We start from the raw sequence: 11,767 nt of genomic DNA on the forward strand, positions 1-11,767 counted from the left end.
AGACTGTCTCCCGGCTGGCCTGGGAACGCCTCGGGGTCCCACAGGAAGAGCTGGACGAAGTGGCTGGGGAGAGGGAAGTCTGGGCTTCCCTGCTTAGGCTGCTGCCCCCGCGACCCGACCTCGGATAAGCGGAAGAAGATGGATGGATGGATGGATATATATATATACTGTATGTCCTTAAGTAACATCACCAGAATGATTGACAATTAGGAGGACCAATAGTCAACATGATCCACAACATTCTCTAGTATACCTTTAGAAAGACTTGATATGTATATGTATATATATAAGAAAAACCCAGACACCATCTTTGTAGTCATTTTTCTCCTGCGTGGACTTCCGTCTTCCTTTACAATGAGTGAAGTTGCACGAAACCTTGTGTCTGCAATTGTAAATAATTTAGTTTTAAAATTTTGTGTTTCTTGTAGAATCTATATAAAGTAATATACATTAGCCTATTGTTAAAATAATGAAAAAAACATAATTAAATATATTTGTTTTATTGTATTGTTACATTAAATAAATAAATAAATGATAAATGGGTTGTACTTGTATAGCGCTTTTCTACCTTCAAGGTACTCAAAGCGCTTTGACACTACTTCCACATTTACCCATTCACACACACATTCACACACTGATGGAGGGAGCTGCCATGCAAGGCGCTACCAGCACCCATCAGGAGCAAGGGTGAAGTGTCTTGCTCAGGACATTAATAGCTGTTGTATTATTATAGGATGGCTTGTTAAACATTTCATAGGATTTTCAGTGGGAGGAAAAACCAAGACATTTAATATAAAATCTAAAATGAATAAATACATAAAAAGAAAAAGAAAAAAAATGGTTAAAAGCCATTCTCGTCCCGTGCATTTTTTTACCGTCCCCGGGACGACGGGTCTACGTTAATCTCAAGCCCTGGAAGTTACATTTTATTGTTTGCATTATTTGTTTCAGAATTGCATGCACTTTGTAGATGGTCCCTCAGCTCTTTGACAGCTTTGGCTCTTTTTCAGATCAGAAGACAGACTCTTAAGGCTTTCTTATTTACAGTATATATAAACGTTTCTAATTTCTATTCAGACTTCCATATATATTTAATTTCCTTAACGGCTTGCCATAATATATATATATATATATATATATATATATATATATATATATATATATATATATATAAGCCAAATTATCCCGATCCAGATATTACTTTAATTCAAGTAATTAAGTAATATTTCCAGGGCTTGAATTTACAACCATTTTAGACACATATGTGCCCAAAATGTAATCTGTGCAACTTCAAAATATTTGGGAACAAACAATTGTATTGTGAGCGAAAGTCGTGGCATTAGCCTCTATGTTGTGAATTAATAACATAGAGGCTAATGCCATGACTTTCATTGTGTTTCAGTGTATCTTGAAGGATCATGCAATGTGTTTCTTGTTGATGCTGTAAACAAAATTGTGCAAACCCATGTTTGTTGTTGTACTGAACACAGATTGAAAATAAATAATAATAGTAAATAATAATAATAGCAATGAATAATTTCTAAGTCTTTGTTAGCCGTTTGTGAAGTTTTGTGCTCGTGCGCTACGTTCGCTCGCATCCTGTGCGTCTCCTGGGGGCAAAGCCCCCCCTGTCCTTAAAAGCTAGTGACGCCCCTGCTCACAAGAGAGAACTAAACATAATATCGGTCCATCGCCCTGATACGGATACCACGCTGAAAGCGATGTGGTCAATACTCGGATCGATCCGGCGCCTCCTTTTCCCCGCCTTCCAATGCGCATGCGCACACGTCTGATAACTGGTACACTATTTTCGTTGCCAGACATAACGCTAGCTCCACCATCATCATCATCCTCATCACCACCTCCATCATCATCGCCACAGGTTGATGTGAACATCTTCGTCCATACATCAGGAGCATAGTTTCTTCGTCGGCGTCGTCGGACGACAGAAGGGGGCGGGCGAGCGGAAGCTGTAATAAGATGAAGAAACGTTATGTGGACGCGAGCAGGCTGCGGAAGATGAAGAAGCTGAAGATAGGCGAGAGGCTGTCGGAGAGGTAGTCCGCCTCGTTGGAGGATGCTTTTGTTGTGGTGCGGGTTGTTGTGGGTCTTTGTGTGTCTGCGAGTGCGTGACGCTCACTTGTCTGCATCACGTCACCTGCCGCCTAACTGTTGTTTTTGTGCGTGTGCCTCGTACGCCTCATTGTTTACACTCATACACACACATAGACAACAACAAAGCAGTAAGTTACCATCGGCCTGCACTCCTTTTGTTACAATTATGTTTAAATATGTGATTGTGTCTTCTCACATAACACTTTTTTGCACGTCAACATAAATAATTGATTTGTCTAAAAAAAATTAAAAATAACTGAAATAATAAGAGTCACACACGTGTATTTTCTCACACAATTCAAAATAAAGAGTATGAAATATTTTAAAATTGGAATATGTGAATTCAAAGTATTTGTGTTTTGCTCAACACACCAATATGAATATTATCAGAAAATGCCATTTAAAAAATTGGTTTCAAAATGTATTTCGCTCATCTTCCTTATCCTAAAAAAAAAAAAAAAAAAAAAAAAAAGCATGTTGCCAGAATTCTCTTTTTAGTCTCCACCTAATTCTATTTTGAGGTTAATCTAACAACGGCAAGGTTGGAACCATGGCCATTTAAACCATGTGCAGGAGGATGCTGTGGCTCCCCCCCCCCCCCCCTCCTCCTCCCCCCTCTTTCTCTCTCCTCCAGATGAAATATCGCCATGGTTACCAAACAAAGAAGGGGCGATGTGTTAACCGCAGCCTATGGATGCGCAGAACAAAGGAGCTCCGCTTGTGGCCTAAAATGAAAAAAAGGAGGCAGTTGCTGAAGTGGCTTCAATTAAAAATACGTCTAAGATACAGCGGCATAATTCTGTGTTAACATCTGAAGGCTTTTTATTGTCTGCCTTGTTGGATTGAAAATTACATGCTGGCTACAATCTATTGATTTATGAATTCATTGATTGATCTTTGCAGCGCATACACCTTCCTGAAGTTTATGGCCATGTGGATGTTGGTGCTGCTGGCGGATTTCATCCTGGAATTCCGTCTGGAATACCTGTGGCCATGCTGGCTCTTCTTTGGGAGCGTCTACACTACTTTCCACTGCCACGGGCTGGTGAGCGACATTGCCACATGATATGAAACCGGATAATATTTATTTAACACGTAAACCTTAGGCTAAGGTGAGGCTGATTAGAAAAATAAATACGAACCAAATACACTGGGGACTCATAAATAACTGACCGAAAATTACTTTACATACAATTATTTTGTGCTAGAATAAACAAACTAAATTAATAATGAATGTGTTTCTTAAAGCTTTAGTCACTTTAGTCATAATTTTTGTGCTTCAGAAACTTTTCTATTACTTTAGGTCCAGACTTCTTCTGTTTGTTTGAGATTGTCATTACTGCCACAAGTGATGGGGAAGTGTATTACACTTGAGGCCCCTACGGACTATAGCTGAAAAAAACAGATATTTTTGGCAGCCCTTTAGCGTTAAGAAACACTGATGTACATCACATTTGAATTCTTTAAGCTTAGTTAATGGCAAAACAAAATGTTAGGTCCGAGCCCAGTTGCTATTTAAAGGAACCTTTATTTTATAGTAAATTATTGCATGGGCCAAGATAAGTCCTGAAAGTTTGATGGGGATCTGAATAAACAGCCCATCCCATCTGTGTAATCCTCTATGAACCAGGAAGTGCCTTTTGGTTTCATTGCAATTTATTATAATTATGATGGCGGGCTCCCAAGCGAAACTCTACCCTATTGTGACCAAAAAGAGAACATATTGTAAAAGAATTAGTGCTGTCAAATGTTAGTTTTTTCCATCCATCCATCCATTTTCTACCGCTTGTCCCTTTCGCGGTCGCGGGGGTGCTGGAGCCTAGCTCAGCTGCATTTGGGCGGAAGGCGGGGTACACCCTGGACAAGTCGCCACCTCATCGCAGGGCCAACACAGATAGACGACAACATTCACACACTAGGAACCATTTGTTGCCAATCAACCTAGGTGCATGTCTTTTCAAATCAGATTAATCACACTTTTGAATTTGGATTAATCATGATTAATCACAGGTGGCATAGTTTAAAACACATTTTAAAAAAGCCCCAAACATGCAATTTTACTGTAAGAGGAACATTTATTAATGTTTTACTCGATAGTATGTCATTTATTTACTCAAAACTTGGTCACAGTTATATCTAAAGTCCAGTCTGGGTTTATTTTTGGAGTGATTTTTTTCTGCAAGCACACTGATTGTATTATAACTTGCTCCACCTTTCAGGTAACCATCCACGGTTAAGAGTAGAGGGCATGTGCGGTCAAAATAAATGACGTGATTAATCTACATACATACATGATTCATGCAATATTTTTTTGGTGATTAATCACATGAGTTGACTTGGTATTTTCAACAGCCTTAAAACAATGTAATATATATTTTTGTAAGCATAAATTGTTTATTTTAGTTAATATTTATTCTTTGGAAAAATATATATTTTCATAAATAAATATTGCTCTGTCATAATGGGGTATTTATCTTAATGCTGCTGTAGTCACAGTTAGGTAAGCGTTTAGAGCAGGGGTCCCCAAACCTTTTGACTCGGGGGCCGCATTGGGTTAAAAAAATTTGGCCGGGGGCCAGGCTGTATATATATATATATATATATATATATATATATATATATATATATATATATATATATATATATATATATATATATATATATATACAGGCTGTATATATATATATACAGCCTGGCCCCAGGCCAAATTTTTGCACACATTGTCTTTATAATCCGTTTTGTCATTTAACATAACGGCATGGCGTAGTGGGTAGAGCAACCGTGCCAGAAACCTGAGGGTTGCAGGTTCGCTCCCCGCCTCTTACCATCCAAAAAATCGCTGCTGTTGTGTCGTTGGGCGGGACACTTCACCCTTTTCCCCCGGTGCCACTCACACTGGTGAATTGGATGATGAATGATAGATAGGTGGTGGTCGGAGGGGCTGTTGGCGCAAATTGCAGCCACGCTTCCGTCAGTCTACCCCAGGGCAGCTGTGGCTATGAAAGTAGCTTACCACCACCAGGTGTGAATGAATGATGGGTTCTACATGTAAAGCGACTTTGGATACTTAGAAAAGCGCTATATAAATCCCAGTTATTAATTAACATTGATGTTCATCAACATAAAGTACAAAAAAAAAACTTTTTTTTTTAACTTGGGACTTCCTGTGGGCCGGATTTTGGATGCTGGGGGGCCGGATCTGGCCCGCGGGCCGTAGTTTCGGGACCCCTGGTTTAGAGCGATCATGTTCAATCAATGTGATCACGCGTCAAACCGCCAGGACACGCACATCCACGGAGAAAAAAAACAAGTCACAAGAAGGATTTTTGGTCTTGCTCACGGCAGTCATTGCATCGTTTTTTAATCCCTCCGTACGCGAATATCTTTCCCGCACAAGTGCGAACACAGAAAATGAAAAATGTAGGACTGCAACGATCAATCGATTAGAAAAAAGCTTGGATTTATATCCTGTTGTTTAATGAGTGGAACTAATGAAAAAAAAAATCTAATAGGTTAATGTCTTTTGTTTTCATGTTAGCATTTAAGCTAGTGAGCTGGCACCAGTCAGTCTGTGAGTTTATCAAAGTGCAGTCATCAATCACAGTTGTTTCATAATTTTAATTTAAAACAGTAATACTAATCGTTGGGAGTTTAACACGGTTATTATTACCATTTATCATGACTTCTCTACTGAAGACCTAAATCAAAGCCAACATCTTATTCGGTCCGTGCAGAATTGTTTTACAAACATTTTATCTTTTTTTAGTTTATTTCGAACATGAACACACTTACAGTATAATATATCACACAATTTCATATAATTTCTCTTTACATCATGTCCGAAAAGGAGTAGGAAGAAGCAAAGTTTATTTAATCCTACCCCTTTCCCACTTCAGAGCGTTTACAAATACATATGTTCATTTACTGACTTCTTTTTGTGACACAATTGCATCAGTCAATGATTAATATAGCAGTTCTTGTAATAGATATTTAAGTCATCATGATAAACATACTGAGATGAAGAATATCCCATTTTCAGTAAGGTTGAAGGTAGGGATGTCCGATAATATCGGACTGCCGATAAATGCTTTAAAATGTAATATCAAAAATGATCAGTATCGGTTTCAAAGTTATCGGTATCGGTTTCCAAAAGTAAAATGTATGACTTTTTAAAACGCCGCTGTGTACACGGACGTAGGGAGAAGTACAGAGCGGCAATAAACCTTAAAGGCACTTCCATTGTGTGCCGGCCCAGTCACATAATATCTATGACTTTTCACACACACAAGTGAATGCAAGCATACTTGGTCAACGGCCATTCAGGACACACTGAGGGTGGCTGTATAAACAACTTTAACACTGTTACAAATATGCGCCACACTGTGAACCCACACCAAACAAGAATGACAAACACATTTCGGGAGAACGTCCGCACCGTAACACAACATAAACACAACAGAACAAATACCCAGAACCCCTTGCAGCACTAACTCTTCCGGGACGCTACAATATACACTCCGCCCCCCACCTCAACCCCGCCCCCCCCCAACCCCGCCCACCTCAACCTCCTCATGCTCTCTCAGGGAGAGCATGTCCCAAATTCCAAGCTGCTGTTTTGAGGCATGTTGAAAAAAATAATGCACTTTGTGACTTCAATAATAAATATGGCAGTGCCATGTTGGCATTTTTTTTCCATAACTTGAGTTGATTTATTTTGGAAAACCTTGTTACATTGTTTAATGCATCCAGCGGGGCATGACAACAAAATTAGGCATAATAATGTGTTAGTTCCACGACTGTATATATCGGTATCGGTTGATATTGGAATCGGTAATTCAGAGTTGGACAATATCGGTATATCGGATATCGGCAAAAAAGCCATTATCGGACATCTCTAGTTGAAGGTATTTCTCATAATTCTTCTTCTTTGTACTTTGTAAGCACTATTACCGTAATATGAACAGCTATTACCTATAACTATTATTATTGTTTAAAAAACTTTACCTTCTAATTGTGACAAATGTAAACATGCATGGATGAAATCTGTACTTTTAAACCACTAAGCCAAATGAGATAGTCAGTGGTGTTTCTTGTTATATATTTTGGTTTTAAAAATGTAACTTTGAGCAAGTTACTCATTTAGATTATTTTTTTAGCCCCAGGCTGCAACAAAAGGTGCCTAATTGCAAAGTGTGTTGATGTACCCAATGATTCAAATGCATTGTGATACATGACAAAACAACATTGTGTGTGTTTGCAGGTTATTTGTGCTGTTTTTGTTTGTGCCGCCTTCACCCTTGACGTCTTTTGTTTGATTTTTGTTCCGTTGCACTGGCTCTTCTTTGTGGCCAGCACCTACGTCGTATTCAATTACATCTGGCACACAGGTGAGCGCCCTTTCACTCGCTTCCTTTCTGTTGTGCCGCCGCATGACAAAATGTCACAACCTCTTCTGAAAATGTTACCTCGTCTCCTCAGAGAAGGGCATCTGCATATCCACAGTGTCCTTGTGGATTCTTCTCGTGTACACGGAGGCTTCGCTTCGGCTCAAAGACCTTAAAAGCTCACATGCCAACCTCTCTCATCTCTTTGCTGCTCACTGGTAGGTCGACACAAACGTACATCGCCAACACATTGTCAGTGCCGCTGCTTGGCTCCAACCAGCTCAGACGCTGTTGGTCCGTTGGTCTCAGCCAGTTTGATGTCCAAAAAAGAACAACACAACATTAGCAATGAGAGGTTGAGGCACATCCACGACTGTGTGGATTATTTTGAGGCTCAACGTTTACTTCTGTTGTGCAAGGTGTCGGTTACCATTAATAATTGGCAGGTGGAGCGATCACATTATTTACAGTCGGTGTCAAAAGTTTACATACACTTGTAAAGAACATAATGTCATGGCTGCTCTGAGTTTCCAATGATTTCTACAACTCCAACTTTTTTGTGATAGAGTGATTTGGTTTTTTTATGAATTTATTATGGGTCTACTGAAAATGTGACCACATCTGCTGGGTCAAAAGTATACAAACAGCAATGTTAATATTTGGTTACGTGTGCTTTGGCAAGTTTTACTGCAAAAAGGTGCTTTTGGTAGCCATCCACAAGCTTCTGGTTGAATTTTTGACCACTCCTCATGACAAAATTGGTGCAGTTCAGCTAAATGTGTTGGTTTTCTGACATGGACTTGTTTCTTCAGTATTGGCCATACGTTTAAGTCAGGACTTTGGGAAGTCCATTATAAAACCTTAATTCTAGCCTGATTTAGCCAGTCCTTTACCACTTTTGACGTGTGTTTGGGGTCATTGTCCTGTTGGAACACCCAACTGCGCTCATGACCCAACCTCCGGGCTGATGAATTTTGGTTGTCCTGAAGAATTTGGAGGTAATCCTCCTTTTTCATTGTCCCATTTACTCTCTGTAAAGCACCTGTTACATTGGCAGCAAAACAGGCCCAGAGCATAATACTACCACCACCATGCTTGACGGTATGTCTGGTGTTCCTGGAATTAAGGCCTCACCTTTTCTCCTCCAAACATAATGCTGGGTATTGTGGCCAAACCGCTCAATTTTTGTTTCATCTGACCACAGAACTTTCCTCCAGAAGGTCTTATCTTTGTCCATGTGATGTCAGATGAAACAAACATTGAGCTGGTTGGCCACAATACCCAGCAATATGTTTGGAGGAGAAAAGGTGAGGCCTTTAATCCCAGGAACACGTATAACAAATCAAGCATGGTGGTGGTAGTATTATGCTCTGGGCCTGTTTTGCTGCCAATGAAGGATTACCTCCAAATTCTTCAAGACAACCTAAAATCATCAGCCCGGAGGTTGGGTGTTCCAACAGGACAATGACCCCAAACACACATCAAAAGGGGTAAAGGAATGGCTAAATCAGGCTAGAATTAAGGTTTTAGAAGGGCCTTTCCTAAGTCCTGACTTAAACGTGTGGACAATGCTGAAGAAACAAGTCCATATCCAGTGTTGGGACTAACGCGTTTTACTGTAACGCCGTTAGTTTCGGCGGTAACTAGTAATCTAACGCGTTATTTTTTTTTATTCAGTAATTTAGTTACCGTTACTACATGATGCGTTACTGCGTTATTTTACGTTACTTTTGATGTAGTATCGGCTAGAAACAGAAGCGCTGCGGTGCCGTTCTTCTGAATCTTCCTCTGTCAAAAGCCGGAGAGAAGAAAAGAGGCGCGGTCTATGTGTGTGTGGGTGGGTGGGGGGCGGGGAGGGGAGGTTTGATCCGCGGTTTGATATATGAAACAAAAAAAAAAAGTTGTTGGCACGTTCAGTCCACACACAGCGTGGTCATGGCGAGCGCAATAACGGAGGAGCTTGAACGCCCAGCGCCATTGAATCGGTGTGTTTATAAGTGCAGATTCGGTTGTGCAAAACGAGGGTTTTAAACACATGCTGAACGTGCTTGAACCACGTTACGACATCCCGTCGCACACCCACTTCAGCAATAAGATTGTGCCAGATCTTTATGAGCAGGAGAAGAAAAAAGTTGTGGATGAACTCTCCCGAGCATCATCTGTTGCGCTCATGACAGACGGCTGGACGTCCAGCGGAACTATAAGCGCTCACTTCATCACAGCAGACTGGGAGATGAGAAGACACGCCCCCTCTACGAGAGTCACCTTGCGCAGGTACTGACACAAGCAGTGGAGGAATGGAAGATAAAGATATCCCAGTCACACGTGATAATGCGAAAAATCAAATAATTACAGAGAATGAGGCAGGACTGGGACCACAGATAGGTGCTTTGCACATGTAGTGAATTTGGCATCACAGAAGGGAATCTCAGTCAATAGGATGGAGCGCCTCTTTGGGAGGATCAGGAAGGTTTCTTACTTCCACCCAAGCACAACAGCTGCTCATGTGCTTAAGACAAAGCAAGAAATGCTAAAGCTGCCTGCTCATACATGATGTCCCAACGAGGTGGAACTCCACTTATGATATGTTGGAGCAGCAGGCAGCTATATACTCTGCATTGACCCACAACACCCTGAAGACAAATGTCACCCTGTCTGATGATGATGTGAGAGTGGCAGATGAGGTCCTCTAGGTGCTTAAACCCCTCAAAAGTGTTACATCTCTACTGAGCACTGAAACTTCACCATCTGTGTCAATGATCCTGCCACTGAAAACAAGGATTCTACAATCCATGGCTCCAAGTGTGGAAGACAGCAGCATCACTCCAGATGTCAGGCTTTATTTCACTACCTATGTTTCAAGGAAGATGATGTTTCTTCTTATGTTGCACTTAAACTTGTTTTTTATTAATGGTCATTGGTCCAAGTTTAAAGAAAGGAGGAATGCCTTTTTATGTTGCACTGTTTTTCATTAATTATGTTAAAAGGAAAATAAAAATGCATGTCAAGTTGATCAACAGATTGTATTATTCTCCAGTGCAATAACAGTACTGAAATGAAGGCAAAAAGGGCATTAATGGGAGCTTTAAAAAAAAAAGAAGAAAAAAAGAAGTAACTAAATAGTTACTTTTCACAGTAACGCATTACTTTTTGGTGTAAGTAACTGAGTTAGTAACTGAGTTACTTTTGAAATAAAGTAACTAGTAACTGTAACTAGTTACTGGTTTTCAGTAACTACCCCAACACTGTCCATATCAGAAAACCAACACATTTAGCTGAACTGCACCAATTTTGTCAAGAGGAGTGGTCAAAAATTCAACCAGAAGCTTGCCAGAAGCTTGTGGATGGCTACCAAAAGCGCCTTATTGCAGTGAAACTTGCCAATGGACATGTAACCAAATATTAACATTAATGTATGTATACTTTTGACCCAGCAGATTTGGTCACATTTTCAGTAGACCCATAATAAATTCATAAAACAACCAAACTTCATGAATGTTTTTTGTGATCAACAAGTATGTGCTCCAATCACTCTATAACAAAAAATAAGAGTTGTAGAAATGATTGGAAACTCATGACAGCCATGACATTATTATTATGACATTACAAGTGTATGTAAACTTTTGACCACGACTGTATATGCTACACTATGTACTCTACAATATGTTTGTGCATGAGCGAGCGTATTGTGTGTTTTGACTTTGTGAGTTGTTTCAAGTCATTTCTAATGTGCAAAGTGTGGGTTGTCATTAATAACTAGCGGGAGGACCAATCACAGTAAATCTTATTTTATTTTGAGGCTACCTAATCCCCATTACACATTTGTCCACACTTATTTATTCCAAGCGATTTTCCTATTTTTTTTTTTAAATCAAACTTACATTTTATTTGATGCATGTTTTGTATTGAAGCACATTTATGAGCTATAACTTCTGTTTTTAGTGCAACATAACAAATTGAACTCATGCAAACATAAAGTTGCACATGTTCCTGGCATAACCCCGACCATCCCTTGACTTAGACTTAGACTTAGGCATTAGACTTACACAATCTTTAATGATCCACAAGGGAAATTGTTCCACACAGTAGCTAGTTACAAAGGATGGAAATGATAATGCACACAAGGGCACAAAAAGAGGGCGAAAACAATAGGTATAAAGTAGACTAAAAATGTACCATGGTAGCACTATAAAATATAACATATATGTAATATTTACATATTATATATACAGTATATAATCTATACAATATATAACAAATCCCAGTTA

General features: G+C 39.7%; 1 protein-coding gene across 3 annotated transcripts in view; it reads left to right on the top strand.

Moving 5' to 3' along the window:
- Window positions 1-1,792: 1,792 nt before the first annotated feature.
- Window positions 1,793-11,767, top strand: part of LOC133623855 (macoilin-1) — a 41,950-nt gene continuing 31,975 nt past the window's right edge. For all 3 annotated transcript variants that reach the window (XR_009817943.1, XR_009817942.2, XM_061987302.2), the window contains exons 1-4: window positions 1,793-2,057; window positions 3,019-3,160; window positions 7,376-7,502; window positions 7,594-7,717. Coding sequence is in view for 1 of the 3 variants with exons in the window: in XM_061987302.2 (XP_061843286.1) it covers window positions 1,981-2,057; window positions 3,019-3,160; window positions 7,376-7,502; window positions 7,594-7,717 (470 nt within the window). In the remaining 2 variants the exon portion in view is untranslated. The remainder of the gene's footprint in view (window positions 2,058-3,018; window positions 3,161-7,375; window positions 7,503-7,593; window positions 7,718-11,767) is intronic.

The sequence above is a fragment of the Nerophis lumbriciformis genome, linkage group LG26, assembly GCF_033978685.3.
Source record: "Nerophis lumbriciformis linkage group LG26, RoL_Nlum_v2.1, whole genome shotgun sequence".
Lineage (NCBI taxonomy): Eukaryota > Metazoa > Chordata > Actinopteri > Syngnathiformes > Syngnathidae > Nerophis > Nerophis lumbriciformis.